Source organism: Cavia porcellus, unplaced genomic scaffold (assembly GCF_034190915.1).
Source record: "Cavia porcellus strain 051 isolate PalLab524CR breed Dunkin Hartley unplaced genomic scaffold, mCavPor4.1 scaffold_16, whole genome shotgun sequence".
Lineage (NCBI taxonomy): Eukaryota > Metazoa > Chordata > Mammalia > Rodentia > Caviidae > Cavia > Cavia porcellus.
The window spans coordinates 109,049-125,135 of record NW_026947499.1 but is presented as its reverse complement, the minus strand read 5'-3'; the positions used below and the strand labels follow the sequence as shown (position 1 = coordinate 125,135).

General features: G+C 36.7%; 1 protein-coding gene and 1 non-coding gene across 4 annotated transcripts in view; one reads left to right on the top strand and one right to left on the bottom strand.

Annotated features, from left to right (window-relative positions):
* Positions 1–14,398, top strand: part of Znf10 (zinc finger protein 10) — a 49,106-nt gene extending 34,708 nt beyond the window's left edge. For all 3 annotated transcript variants that reach the window (XM_063225387.1, XM_003461127.4, XM_063225386.1), the window contains 3 exons: positions 263–389; positions 714–809; positions 11,934–14,398. In XM_063225387.1, the coding sequence (XP_063081457.1) occupies positions 341–389; positions 714–809; positions 11,934–13,399 (1,611 nt within the window). In that variant the 5' untranslated portion in view covers positions 263–340 and the 3' untranslated portion in view covers positions 13,400–14,398. The remainder of the gene's footprint in view (positions 1–262; positions 390–713; positions 810–11,933) is intronic.
* Positions 14,399–14,705: 307 nt separating this feature from the next.
* On the bottom strand, positions 14,706–14,836 carry LOC111755705 (small nucleolar RNA SNORA1). The gene has a single exon (XR_002790253.1). It is a non-coding gene; the product is annotated as a small nucleolar RNA SNORA1 (small nucleolar RNA).
* Between the last annotated feature and the right edge of the window lie 1,251 nt (positions 14,837–16,087).

Below are 16,087 nucleotides of genomic sequence, written 5' to 3'. Positions count from 1 at the left end.
TTGGTATCTGTTTTCCTTACCGGGGCAGTTTAAAATAAGCTTGATTTGAGTAAAAATGCATCTGGCACTTCTGAACCTAAAGCACAATGTAGACCTCAGTTTTGGGTAATAGGTACTTAAGGTTTGGCCATCAAGGAGGATACTCCTTACTTTTTCAGTAAGTTCTGGTTTGTGCTCTGTCTCCAGTCTTTCCTGTTGGGATCTGGGAAAGGGAGGGCAGAGATGTGCATCTGGCATGGTGCATGTGTGTTTGGTATTGCAGATACGTGTGACCTTCAAGGATGTGCTCGTGGACTTCACCAGGGAGGAATGGAAGCTGCTAGATGCTGCTCAGCAGATCATGTACAAAGATGTTATGTTGGAGAACTATAAGAACCTGGTTTCCTTGGGTAAGACTAACATTTGTTTTTGTAGCTGTGCTTACTATGGAACTTGGGCTCTTCATGGCTCAGCAGGTATAGATCTTGAAGCATGTATCAGAGTATGGGCATGGGGTTTAGTGATTTAGTTTATTTGGGTATAGAGCAGGGTTTTGATACTCCTGCTTCTGGGGAAAATTCGTTGAATTTTTAAAAATATGTGCTGCTTTTTGATACTCTGCATCCTCACATTGTCCACTTTCTGAGTAATCCCTGTGTTGCAAAGGGTTGGGAGGGATTGGATGTTTCCTGAAACCGCTCCTGCTCTTAACCATGGTCTTTCATTGTGAACAGGGCATCAGCTTCCTAAGCCAGATGTGATCCTGCGGCTGGAGAAAGGGGAGGAGCCCTGGCTGATGCAGAAAGGGTTTTACCACAGGACACATCCAGGTGAGACCAGATAGGAGCTACCCTGGGGAGTGGCCCACATGGACCATGATGGGCTGGCTAGAGTCTCTGGTGACAGGATTACAGCTCTTCTCATAGTTCCTTGTTTCTGACGGAGAGGTGAGCTTATCTATCTTCTGTTTCTGGGTCACCAGTCTCCTTTCTGCATTCTTGTAACATATTTGCATGCAGAGACAAATATATTTTACCTCTTTATTAAAATTGTCTTTCTGTTGATATGCTTTGCTAGCATTATTTCATCCCTGATTATTACTATGAATTTTAGCATCCTCACTGTCTCATTTATGAAGAGTACTTAAGAGAGTCAATTCTGGTGTCTTTGCTTCTCTTTCGTTTTCAGGTGTCCCTTTCCCATAGCTCAGCTCATTCCTGGAAGTTCAGCAGTGGAACTTGTACCACTTGCTCTGTTCTTTGTAAAACCGCAGTCTGCAGGTTCCTATTGGCTGAATTCTTCTATTCTAGAATTGTAACTCTCAAAAATACCTGCTTTCCCACTGTAGCTCTTCATTTAATATTTTTTCACTATTCGTATTTCTTTTTAATATTACATCCTTGAACAATGATGTTGGCAGTTTGGTAAGAGATTGTGTTTTCTGATATTTATTACTTTCCTGTCTTTGTTTTTGGTTTCTTTTTTTTTATATATTTTTTTTAAAGAGGGTAAAATTAAACCTAATAAAACAGAACAGAACATCATAAGATAACAGTGTAAGAGACAAAGATTTCAAAGCAAGACAACTGGAGATCTTCACTGTCTATCATGTTGTCTCTTGTTTTCTTCCAAATAGTTGTCCACATCTTCACATACAGTGAATTCATACAAAACAAAATAGTATAGAACTGACCAGAACAGGATGATGAAGGCATTTTAGGTCTTCAAGACCAGACAATAAGGAAGTTAACAATGGCTGCCATAATGTCTCTCATTCTCTTCGAAATAGCTGTCCATACTTTCATATATGTTGAAATTAAAGAAAACAAAACAGACTGAAATCACTCTGAACAAAGAATAATAGTATTGCTGGATTTCATATCATGATGCTGTGGAATCAGCACTGGGTTCCTTAGTGTCTCTTTTTCTTCAAAGAAACTGGTCATTTCATTGTGCATTATATTATCAATTCTCATAAACTTTTTAGAAGTTCTACACATGCATGAGTCTCTACATGTTTACCTATCCTTTCTGTATTAGAGGGAAAAACAAACCAAGACAAAACAAAACAAATTCCTAGAAAAACAGGAAATGAAAAAGACGTATAAACAACAATAGCAAAGAGGCCGGAATACTTAACAATATCAAAACATGGTGGTATGAGCATAACTAGCGTGGTTATTTTATATAATGATCTTCAAGAGTTCCTCAGATCACTATAAGATAGTATGCACAATTGTTCCAGTCCTATGAATGTTAACTATTTTGTTTCAAGAACTTACAGAATTTGTAGCGTAATCATATTACTTATCCTAAGTGTGTTTACATAATTTTGAACATTTTTTTATTTCCCTTCCTTTTTCTTTTTCCTCATTTTCCCTGAGATATTATTTTTTTCCCTTTAAGCAGATTCTTATCCTTTCACTGTAATTATTGAGTTTTTTGTATCTTACGTACTTTACCATTTCTTACACTAGGGAGACTATATGGTATTTACATATGTAAGTTTAATTTATTTCACTTATGAGTATGGTCTCGAGTTCCTTCCATTTACTTATAAATATCTGAATGTGATCATTCTTTATAGCAGAATAGCACTCCATTGTATAAAAATACCACATTTTTTTTACCCATTCCTCAGTTAGATGGGCATTTAGGTTGTTTCCAAGATCTGGCTATTACAAATTGTGCTGCTATAAACATGGGTGCACATATATCACTGTGGTATGATGTTTTCAGTTCTGGGAATATGCCCAGAAGTGGAATAGCTGGGTCAAATAGGACTTCCAAACCCAGCTTTTTGAGGAACCTCCAGACTGACCTCCACAGTGGTTGCATCAGTCTACACTCCCACAAAACGTGCAGAAGAGTTCCTTTTTCCCCGCAGCCTCTCCAGCATTTGTTATTGGTAGTTTTCTTTATCCTGGCCATTCTTTCTGGAGTAAGATGGAACTTCAGTGTTTTCTTAGTATGCATTTCTCTAATGACCAATGATGCTGAACATTTTGTCATGTATTTATTTGCCATTTGCATTTCTTTATCTGAGAACTGTGTATTCATCTCAGAAGCCCATTTTAGGGATCTGATTTTCTAAAATTCTTTATATATCCTGGACAGAAGTCCTTTGTCTGAGAGACTAAGATTTTTTCCCAATTTGTGAGTTTTCTTTTGGCTATGCTAGAGATTTCTCTTGACATGCAGAAACTCTAAATAGGACACAATCCCAGTTACTGATTCTGTATTTCACGTGCGGTTTGATTCTTGTTTATGAATTCTCAACCTGCCCCTATGTCTTCAAGATTTCTACCTAATTTGTCTTTCAAAAGATTTAATGTTTCTGTTTTAATATTCAGATCTTTGATCCATTTAGATTTTAGTTTAGTATATGGTGATAGGTATAGGTCTAGTTTTAGTTTTTGGCATATGGAGAGCCAGTTTTTCCAGCACCATTTGTTAAACAGACTATCGTTCTTCCAGTGAACATACTTGGCCCCTTTATCAAGGTAAGGTGGGTGAGTGTGTTTGTAGTTGTGGTTGTATCTCTGACTATTCCATTGATCTTCAGATCTGTTTTTATTCCAGTACCATGTTGATTTTATTACAGTAGCTTTGTAGTAAAACTTCAAGTCAGGGATTGTGATGCCTCCTGCCTTGCCTTTGTTGCTTAGAATTGCTATTCTGGCTCTTCTGGTTCCAGATGATTTTTAGGAGTGATTTCTTTAGATATGTGAGGTATGCTAGTGGTATTTTGATTAGGATTGCATTAAGTCTAGAATTTTGGAAGAATAGCCATTTTCACGTTTGTTTTTCCTATCCATGAACAAGGGATGTCTTTCCATTTTCTGCAGTCCTCTTCAATTTCTTTTTTCAGAATATTACACTTTTCCCTGAATAGATCTTTTACTTCTTTTGTTAAATTAATTCCTAAGTATTTCATTTTGTTAGATGCTATTGTAAAGGGTGTGATTTCTTGTATTTCTCTCTCAGTGGTTTTGTTGTTAGTGTATAGGAATGCTATTGATTTTTGAGTGTTGACTTTGTATCCAGCTACATTCTGAATTTATTTATTATACCTAGGAGTCTTTCAGTGGATTTTTGGGGGTCTTCTATGTAGAGTATCATGTCATCTGCAAATAATGATAATTTAACTTCTACTTTTCCTATCCTTATTCTTTTTATTTCTCTCTCTTGTCTAATAGCTCTGGTTAGTATTTCTAGCACTATATTGAATAGGAGTGGTGATAATGGACATCCTTGTCTTATTCCTGATTTTAAGATAAAAGCTTTCAGTTTTTGGCTGTTTAATATGATGCTGGCTGTTGGTTTGTCATAGATGGGTTTTATTGTATTGAGGTAAAGACCATCTATTCCAGTTTTCTGTAAGGTTTTTATCATGAATAAGTGTTGAACCTTATCAAAAGCTTTTTCTGCATCTATAGAAATGATCATGTGATTCTTATTTTTGGCTCTGTTGATACGGTGTATTACATTTATTGATTTGTGTATATTGAACCATCCCTGCATTCCTGGGATGAATCCCACTTGGTCATGGTGTGTAATCTTCTTGCTGATTTGCTACATTCTATTTGACAAAATTTTATTGAGAATTTTTGCATCTATATTTATTAGAGAGATTGGCCTGTAGTTCTTTTTGGTTGGGTCTTTCTCAGGTTTTGGCATTAGAGTAATGTTTGCTTCCAGGAATGTGTTAGGGAGAATTGTTTCCCTTTCAATTTCATTGAAGAGTTTGAGGAGTGTTGGCATTAAATCTTTGAATTTCTTGTAGAATTCTGCAGTGAATCCATCTGGACCTGGGCTTTTCTTTGTTGGTTGGGATTTAATTACATTTTCCGTTTTGTTAATTGAAATTTGGTTATTCAGCAGTTTTACATCTTCTTGACCCAGCTTTGGTAATTCATATGTTTCTATTTCTTCTGTGTTATCAAGCTTATGAGAGTAGAAGTTTTCAAAATAGGTGTTGATGATATTCTGTATTTCCACAGGGTTTGTAATGATTTCACCCTTTTCATTCCTTATTGCATGAATTTGAGTTTTTTCTTTCCATTTTAAAATAAGGTTGGCTAGAGGCCTATCAATTTTATTTATTCTTTCAAAGAACCAACTTTTTAATTCATTGATTTTTGCATTGTTTTCTTAATGTCTGTTGCATTGAATTCTGCTCTGAACTTTATAATTTCCCCCTTCTTTTAGCTTTGGGCTTGGCTTGCTCTTCTTTTTTTAGATGTTTGAGGAATAGCATCAGGTTGCTTATTTGTGTTTGTTCTGTTTTCCTGATATGGTTATTCATCACAATTGAGGACTGCTTTCATTGTATCCCACAGGTTCCAGTAAGATGTATTTGTATTTTTGTTTGCCTGCAAATGCTGTTTAATTTCTTCTTTAATTTCCTCTGTGACCCACTGATTGCTCAAGAGTGTATTATTCAATTTCCATGTGTTTGTGGGATTTTTGCAGTTTCTTTTGTCATTAATTTCTAGTTTCATGGCGCTATGATCTGATAACATGAAGGGGATAATTTCAATTGTTTTGCATTTACTTAAGCATATTCTGTGGGCTAGTATATGGTCTGTTTTAGAGAATGTTCCATGTGCTGCTGAGAAGAATGTATATTCGATGTTGTTGGTTGGAACACTCTGTATACATCTACTAAGTACATTTGTTCACAGGTGTGATTCAGTTCTCTTATTTCTGTCTGGTTGATCTGTCCCTTTGTGTCAATGGCATGTTAAGGTCTCCTGCTATAATTGTATTATTGCTTATTTGATTTTTCATTTTTGTTAATATTTGTTTTGTATAGAAGGTACTCCCAAACTTGGTGCATATATATGTAAGATTTTTATCTCTTCCTCTTGAAGTTTTCCTCTAACTAGTATGTAGTGGCCTTCTTTATCTCTTTGGATCATTCTTGGTTTGAAGTTCATATTGTCTGCAAACAGAATAGCTTCCCATGGTTTTTTTTTTTTTTTTTTTTTTTTTTTTTTTTTTTTTGGATCCTATTGCATGGAGTATTGTTTTCCATCCTTTGAGTTTCAGTCTGTGAGCTTCCTTTTGGGTTAGATGGGTTTTCTGTATGCAGCATATGGTTGGATGTTGTTTCTCGATCCATTCAGCCAGTCTGTTTCTTTTAATTGGTGAATTGAGGCCACTTATATTAATGGTTATAACTGATACATATTGGTTTACTTTTGACATGTTATCTTTCTGCTGTTGATTTTTTACCTTTCTACTCTGTTTAATTGTTTGCCTTGTTTAGTGGTTTTTTCCTATGTCTGTCTAGAATGTTTTTCAGTATTCTTTCTAGGGTTGGTTTGGTGGTCATGAAGTTCTTTAACTGTTCTTTGTCATAGAAGTATTTTATTTCTCCATCGATTTTGCAGGACAGTTTTATAGGGTACATCTCTATGGGTTGGAAGTCATTTTCCTTTAGGATCTGAAATACTTCACTCCATTCTCTTCTTGACCTCATTGTTTGTGTTGAGAAGTCTGCTGTGTTGAGAAGTCTGCTGTAATTCTGATAGGCTTTCCTTTTTCGGTGATCTGTCCCTTTTCTCTTGCAGCTTTTAATATTGTTCTTATGTTGGATTTATGGGATGGTGATTATTATATATCTGGGCATAGTTTTATTTTGGTTATGGTTATTTGGAGTGCTGTATGCATCACTGATGTGTATATCAGTTTCCATTCTTATGTTTGGGAAATTTTCAGCTATTACTTCTGTAAATAACCTCTTCATATCCTTTGTGTTGTCACCTTCCTTTTTGTTTATCCCTATTAATCCTTTGGTATTTTTCTTTGCATCATCTTGCAGTTGTTGAATTGTAATTTCCTGGTTCCTTGTTATTTTTAAAAGATCTTTCCTTTTCTGTTCACTAGCTGCAATCATGTCATCAAGGTCTGAAATTCTATCTTCACTTTTGTTGAGGCGGTTTTGCCAACTTTCGATGGAATTTTTGATTACCTATATATCTCTTTGAATCTGTTTCATGCATTCTGTTTCTTATATTTTTCATTCAGAGTTTCCATCTTTTTGCATTGTTCCTCTAATTTTTTAACTGTGTCTTCTTTAGATGTATTCACATTTCTTTCATTACATTTATCATTTCTTCTTTTACCTGGGAGATTCTTCCTGATTTGAGTTCTTTTATAGCTTCCTGGAGTTGTTTCTTTACTTCAGTTGATATCATTTCAGGCATTTCAGGTGTATGACTTATATTTTTTTCTGTGTCTGGGCTGGAAGGTTGAGATTACATTTGCTCTTTTGTTTTGTCACTTTCCTATATTTCTGGGTTTTTTTGCAATGTTTCAAGGCTTCCGCCATGTCCTAAGAATCACCTGGCCCATGTTTGTCTCCCAGAGCAGATAGCAGGCACAGCTTGCTGCTTGGAGTTCTCTGGGCGTGGGCCAGTTAGGCTTCCTGGGACTCCTGTGGCATCTCCTGTGATTTCAGACTCAGGGTGTGGTCTTAACCGCCTGGGAACAATGTTCTAAGGCTTCCCTATGTGTTGGGTTTCAAGGCACGTGCAGTCTGGACCTGGGACTCAGTTCAGGCCCCTGCCAGCTGCCTTTTATCACCTCAAATGCAGGCCTTCAGAGCTTCCTTTTCAGAGCTTCTACTTTGGGTGTTTCTACTTTGAAATATCATAGAACATTTTTGATATTTTTACATTTGATTTGCAGATGGGAGATTGTATTAAAATTTTGTCTCAAGAACAGGTCTTTCAGTATACTAATGAGAACATGGTCTGTCGACTGCTTTAAATCCTGAGAAAAGATTGTTTTATTTTTCCTTCCTTCCTTCCTCCCTCCCTCTTTCCCTCCCTCCCTCCTTCCCTTCCTCCCTCTCTCTCTCCCTTTGTTCCTCCCTCCTTTCCTTCCTTTTTTCTATTTTGTGTTTTATTCATTCAGCAGACTTTCCTGGATGTCAGATGACTAGTCTTTAAAAGTAACAATCATTAACTAGATCTAGCAGTTTATATTTTTACTGAAGCTTTGTGGTCAAAAAACATAATGAAACCCCAAGTGTTTAAATCTATGGAGTTTAAAGAAATTCACAAGTCCCTGTGAACTTCTGAATGAACAGGAGAAAGGCAATGAGTTGATTGATGGGTGCTGTAGTTTAACAACAGCATATTTTTCTGTTTGTGTTTTATGGCAAATGGAGATTTTTGGATTCTATTGAAGGAAAGCACCCACTCATGCCTCTAGAACTTGCACAACCTCTCCTTATCATAGTTATTTTAAATTTTCTACATTGGATTTGTAGCTCAAAAACTTCTTTATGGAATTCTCTGTTCCTTAGGACAGAAGAGAAAAGGGGGAAAATCATTAGAATATTGTAGAAAAAAGGAACTAACAAATTTAGGAATAAAAATTAGGGCTCCTGGGGTCCAATTGTACCACGAAGTCAGGAACCTGGCCTGGCAAAGAGCTTAGTCATCAGATGTATTGATTTCCTGGAGCTGCCATAAGTACTGGGCACAGCACCTGCCTGGCTAGTACAAGATCCTGAGTTTGATTCCTGGTACCAAAAAAAGAAAAAAGTATTGAGCATCTCTATGGAAAATCTGAAATCCAGAATGCTACAAAATCTGAAACTGAGCACTGTTATGCCGCAAGTGGAGAAGTTCACACCTGACTTCATGTGACAGGTTGAAGTCTAAATGAAGGTGCACAACACACATTTTTTCCATCTCCAATGGAAAAAGAAGACCCAGGCCCCTTCAGCTGTGATAATGTCTTTTCTACACATGCCCATATTGCCCTTCACCGATACACTCATAATGATAATCCACTCTGTGTACACTGATAGCAGTGTGGCATATATTTTCCTGGAGAGACTTAAAGTAAATATTTTTCTCCAATCCGAGAAGGTGCTGACAGTACAAAATGACTCAGACAAGGTTTGACTTGGCAAATGATTTGGTTCATCAGGTGTGACATACAGAGTGCAGTGGTGCACTTTTAGGTTGAAGCACTGCTGAGGCCGCCAACTCCCCTGTGATAGATGTGTACCCTTATAGACCCCTTATTAAAACAGCAAAACTGGAAGCAAAAGCAAGAGGGGTCCTTGGGGAAAGTTGTTTGTTCTGTGCTCCTGTCCTGGCCTAGTAGGAACCCTCTTAGTCTTAGTAAGTTGTGTCAAGAGGCACTGGTGAATAACCTTGTGCTGCAGTCTGGCAAACTGTTTCAGCACCTGATAGAGGCCCAGCGGTCCCCTAAATAGCTAGATATGTATCACAAGTTGAAGTTACTTTGGTTAGGGTGTAGAAGAGAATTCTTCTCCACATGGGGCCACCAAGACCTATGTAAGTTCCTGTGTTTTTGCTTATTTTTTGTTCTGTGGTACACGATACTGAAAATATATACAAAAAAAAAAAAGCCTGCAGATACCCCTGTGGATGATGGTGAGAAAGAGGAAGAAAAGAGGAAGCACATGTACCTACAACACATAAAGTCAAGCTGAATAAGAAACCGAATGAAAATGTAAGTATGAAACATCTTACACAAAAGTCTGGAGTTGAAATGACCTGTAGAAACACAAGGTTTAACTGTTGAAGTAGTGGACAAAAGTTAATGAAAAGTAGAAAAGCTAAAAATGAAGAGTACCATGGCATATCAAAAGGATGAATCACCCTCACTGAACATGTGCCACTAAATGGTTTGCTGATCATGGAAAACTGATTGTGAAGAAATACACTGAAGATCTTGTCAATTGAAGAAGATGAAAATCTGATGGCAGAGTATGTCTGTGTTACTGGTTAAAGGAACATCACTATTTTGGCATCTTTGCCCCAGAAAGACACTAACTAGAGCTGATGAGAGGCCTGTGCAGGAATTAAGGTTCTAAAGACAACAATTGCTGGGATAGGCTTGTGAAAGTGTAAACTTGCTCTGACAGGCAAGAGTTTGAGCCTTCCCTATTTTAGTCATTTTTTTTTTGTCTTTTTCATTTTTATCGGTACGGGGGATCGAACTCATGACTGCCTGCTTGCAAGGCAGGTGCTTATGCTGCTGAGCTAAATCCCCAGCCCCAGCCTTCCCTATTTTAAAGGAGTATATTTCTTGCCAGATTATTGCTATGTTAAAGAACATAGATTGCCAGGAACATCTTTGCTAATTGGCTTCACCCACATTTTGTACCAGTGGCTTGAGTCACTACAGGAAAGCTGGACCAGACGTTGGCGGAAGGTGATCAGTTCACCCTCCAGCTGAAACTCATCAGCAATAGTGTTTATGCCATGTACTTTCCTCATGTCCAGTTCATTAACTCAGTTATGTGAGCAGGGTAATCTACCATTACTGAAGAGTATTTATAAAACGACTCTCAAGCAGCAGACCATCAATAATGATTAGACATATGGGTGTAGAATGTTTTCAGAGGATTTGGACAAAATGATATATGCTGGGTTTTTTTATATGCTGTTTTTTGTTGTTGTTGTTACTGGGGATCAAACTAATAACCTCCTGCTTGCCAGGTGCTTATGCCACTGAGCTAAATCCCAACTTTTTGTGCTGTTTTTCAACGTAGTAATGTATACTGCTAAGTGCTTACGTGCAAGAAAATGATTGCTTTTCAGAAGCTTATAAATTCACAATCAAGAATACAGGGCAACATGGATCAATAGCCTGCATAAATGGCTGAGTGTCACACTTTGCTTTCTCATGGTTTAGTAGATGCAATCTTTGTCAAGTATAGAATTAGTAAAAATGCACTGTAAAGTTTTATTAAGGCTATATATATATATATATATATATATAAAACATATAAATGAGACATCAGTGAGTTTTGTGTTTAGATTTTTGTTCCCATTTCCAAGATAATCTTATTATTATATGCACATATTTCAAAACATAAAAAATTTATCAGAAATTTCCAGCCTCAATGATTTTGGGTAAGGCATATTCAACCAGGACAGAAAACAGATAGTTTAAAATAATAGAAATTCATTGTCTCATATTTCTGGAGGCTAAAAGTTCAAAACTAAGGCCATGCTAAGTCTCTAGGAGAGTGTCTGGTGACCCACACTCTTGGCTTGTTGATGTATCACATGTCTCAGCCCCCATCTTCAGGTGGCACCACGTATGTCTGTTTCCGTATCTTTTCTTTTATTATAAGGACACCAATCCTGTTGGACTTTAGGGCTACCTACAGCATCTACAGTAACTTTACTTCCAAAGGCCATATCATAAGAGTCTGTGAAGTGACAGACTATAATAGCTTGTGCTATATATGTGACAGAGTATAATAGCTTCATACTTTATATAATGATTATAATAATGTTACACAGTAGTAACTAGGATCTTGGACTCTGGATAGCAAAATGAATTTTAGGGAACTTGTTTAAATTTATGACTAGTAGTAACAGAGTTTAGGTGAGAACCTGTAACAGCTCAGTTTCATGTTGTTCTTCCATCTTATGCAGCTTCCTTAGAGGGCTTTGTATCAGCCATCTGGCTGAGCTTCATTTGTAATGCTTTGGTGGTACGGACAGAAGACATTGCCTCGCATGTGGCCAGTCATGATTAAGAATTTTAAATTGGCAATAGTCTGAAGAATATATGTGAGGGAAGGCCTGGCAACAAATATACAAGTTAGCATCTCACATCGTTCCTGTTTGGGATTTGGAAATGAGAGTGCAGCCTTTCTGTGAGATATCCCTTATTGTTACCCTTCATTGGTTCTTTTGATCTCTTTGGTCATGCTCAGCACTGTGTCCTCTGTTTACTATTTTTGTTCCTTCTGTGTACATAGCTTTATGCACTTACTTTTACTCTTTCATCTTTTCCTTTATCCTTACCTACTGAGATTATCAAACGTATTTGAAAGCAACCCTGCATGGGTTTTTTAGACTTTTAGACTTTAGACACATACATTTTGTCATGCTTACCTTAATTGTTTGTTTAGTTATACAAAGCTTTTTCCTTTCTTTTAGATTTAGAGACTGCAGCTGAAATTAAATCATCAGTTTCCAGAAAAAGCATTTCTAAAGACAGACAATCCTTTGGCATTAAAATAGAAGGAATGTCGAGGAATGATCTTTGGTATTTGTCACTGGAAGACATCTGGAAATGCGACAACCAGTTGGGCAAATATCATGACAGCCAAGAAAGACGTATGAGGCAAGTGACTTTCACCCAGAAGAAAGTGCTTATTCAAGAGAAGGCTTGTGAAAGTGCTAAATATGAGGAAAGCTGTTTTCTCCCTGCTCAGCTAGTACTGAGAGAGTATTTCCATAGGCGAAGCTCACATTCTAAAAGTTTAAAGCATGATTTATTGTTCACGGGGCACCAGGAAAGTGGTACAGGTAGCAGTAATGAATGTGGCCAAACTTTCTGTCAAAATATTCATCTTATTCAATTTGCACAAACTCACATTGGAGATAAATCCTACAAGTGCCCTGATAATGACATTTCTCTTCTTCCTGGTGCATCCCTTGATGCATCAAAGGGTATACACAGAGAGAAACCCTATGAATGTAAGGAATGTGGAAAATTCTTTAGTTGGCGCTCTAATCTTACCAGGCATCAACTTATTCACACCGGAGAAAAGCCCTATGAATGTAAGGAATGTGGAAAATCTTTCAGCCGGAGTTCCCACCTCATTGGACATCAAAAGACTCACACTGGTGAGGAGCCATATGAATGCAAAGACTGTGGGAAGTCCTTCAGCTGGTTCTCCCATCTTGTTACCCATCAGAGAACTCACACAGGAGACAAACTGTACACATGCAATCAGTGTGGGAAAGCCTTTGTTCATAGCTCTCGACTTATACGACATCAGAGGACTCACACTGGAGAGAAACCCTATGAGTGTCCTGAGTGTGGGAAGTCTTTCCGACAGAGCACACATCTCATTCTGCATCAGAGAACACATGTCAGGGTGAGGCCATATGAATGTAATCAGTGTGGGAAGTCTTATAGCCAGAGGTCTCACCTTGTTGTGCACCACAGAATTCACACTGGACTGAAGCCTTTTGAGTGTAAAGATTGTGGAAAATGTTTTAGTCGAAGCTCTCATCTTTTCTCACATCAGAGAATCCACACTGGAGAAAAACCATATGAATGTCATGATTGTGGGAAATCCTTCAGCCAGAGCTCTGCCCTCATTGTGCATCAGAGAATTCATACTGGAGAGAAGCCCTATGGGTGTTGTCAGTGTGCGAAAGCCTTCATTCGGAAGAATGACCTCATTAAGCACCAGAGAATTCATATTGGAGAGGAAATCTATAAGTGTAATCAGTGTGATATTACCTTTAGCGAGCAATCTCCATTTATTGTCCATCAGGTTGCACATACTGGGGAGCAATTTCTCATGTGTAATCAGTGTGGGACAGAATTGGTTAGTAGTCCCTCCCTTATTAGATACCAGGCAAATCACATGAGAGAGGCCACTTATTAATGTAAGGAATACTAATGTAATGTAAGAATGCTTCACTAAGAATAATAATTTTACATTGGAGAACTCATGGAGAGAAGCTGTGCAAATGGAATCAGTGTGGAAATGCTTTCAGTCTTGCTACTCTATTGTACGCTATTGAATTAGCTGGGGGTGGGCACACACATTTCATTCCTGTACAGAAATATAAGATTGTCTTTCCACAAATACTTACAAAAGTAATTGGCCTGAATGCATTCTTGACTAAGCCTTAAATGCTAGATTCTGAGAAGGAATTGTTAAGTAGGTGAGTTGTTGAGAAATAATGCAGCTTTATTATAGAGTTAAATGAATATGACACTGAAATCAAATTTGTTGCTGAGAATAAAACAGCAACAAGAGATAATAATATTCCAGTGAGTTAATATGTCATTGTCTAGTTGATTGTACTTGTCTTCTAGACACTTTATGGAGTTTAGTGTGTTCTTTGTTTCTTATATAAACCACATTTTGGTCAGCTACAAGGATAATCTTAATAATGTAAAACCCTTCACACATCTAAACTACTAGTAATACTCATTTTTAAAGTATATTTGCATGTGGGCAAGAATTGAAGAATAACTAGAAAGTATAGATAAATCAAACTGGTAGAGAATGGGACTGTGAGTTTTCAAGCATATTTAGTGTTGATAAAACAATTCAGATATTTTAAAATGCTCAACAAGAATGCTTGGTTTCTCTTTCCTACTTTCAAAGAAAATTGTTTGGTGTCATAGAGTTCTACTTTTGAGAGATGAGGCTAAAGAGAATTTGAAAATAAAGTTCTCTGTAAGTGGAAAATAAGGGAAATGTTGGGCATTTGGACACATGGTTGGATGGGATCCATTTGAGACCAGGACCTTGTGTTGTATTTGGAACACATATGCTCATGAGTTAACACAGCACTATCCAAGGACAGTATCTTCTTAGGATGGTCTTTGATTTTTTTTTTTTTGGACATTAAATAAATTTTTATTTAGGAAATTTCAGGTGATTTCTGTAATATTCCTTAAGATCACTCAATGAAATTGTCATCTTTAAGATAACCCTTTTTAAAGGCATTTACTGCTTAATCCACTCATTCCATCTGTCCACAATTCTTTTATCTCCAGTTGAATTATGGACAGTGACAACATCAGAACTCCTGGGATCTTATCATCCAATGTCTGCTGACAATCTGTATTTTAGGAGTCTAAAATTTGAAGTATACATAGTATTGGTATTTTGTCACAGGATCTAGATGCTATAACCATTCATTTATAATATTGAAAGTATTTTTCAGTAGTAGGAAAGATGTTACAGGTCTCTTTGTCACTACTGTAAACATTTACTGTGATGGAAGCATGACCTGTGACAATTTCAGCCACATTGACCAGTTTTGGACACCAATCAACAGTGCCCATTCTAATCTAGAATGAGGCAGTGGTCTTTGATCTTTTTTTTTTTTTTTAATTTAAGAGGAAAAAGAGAAAAACACAAAACAAACCAAAGCGGTGTAAGGGTACACGTAATACAGAACTACAAAACAAAACAAAACAAAACAAAACATAACAGTAAGAAATCACCTGTTAGTATATTACATATTATCATCTTGAAAATAGTTCCTCAAATCACAGTATCAAAGAATACAAGGTGGACATTCAAACAGGTAGACTGCAAACAGCTGTGTTCAATGATCCAAAAACATTGATACAGTCAGCTATTTAACACCCTTAAACACACTTGCTGTTATATCCGTTAGAGCTCTTTTTCTTTTTTTTTTTTCCCTCTCTTTTTTACAACAAAATTCACACACTTTAAATTTCATTACTCCTTAGTGCTTATTACTTTTTTTGGGGGGGGGGGAAGAATACAGTCAAATATGGCAAAACAAAGCTGTCAGTCAATACCAAGGATAGACATAGCACATGGTGTAGAACAGAGTACAAGTTTATCAACAATGGTTATCAACGTTGTCCCTTGTTTCCTTAAAAAGAATTGTCTATCTCATTAGATATTATAAAGTTGGACAAAACAGTAGAGAACAAGACCAATAAAACTTAGGCATTGTAAACATTACAGGACTTCCAAAGAAGACAATAGTCAAACCAGAATGGGTATCTTAGTGAATCTTATTGTCTTCAAAGTAGTTGCCTATGTCTTCAAACTTGATACTACCATATAGAATGGAACAGAGTCTAATCAGTCAAAACAAGATTGTGGGAGTACTACAGGACTTCAAAACAAGTTAATAGGAAATCAAAAAGAGTTACTATTTATATATCCTAATTTTTTGAATTTTTTCTTTAAGACAAACATAAGAAATGACTAAATAATTTTTTTAAAAACAATAAGGGGGAGATTGAGATAAAACAGGACATAACAATATAACAATAGAGGTCCCAGCATGACTGTTTTAACAACCTAGTACTTCACCACCATATAACCTGACTTAATAGTAGTTACCATAGTGTCTTTTTCCTTGAAATATTTGGATAAAACTTCATATAGTCTAGCTTCAAATATTTTCAAATCAAGAAGCCCAGAATAAAGCCTTTCTAATTAATGAGTGAAAACTTTATAAGGCTCCAAGGCCACCTAATGGGGAATCATGATTACCACATATTTTTATATATTTGATTCATTACTTACATTAGGGAAACTATTCGGTATTCACACATGCGAGATTGATTT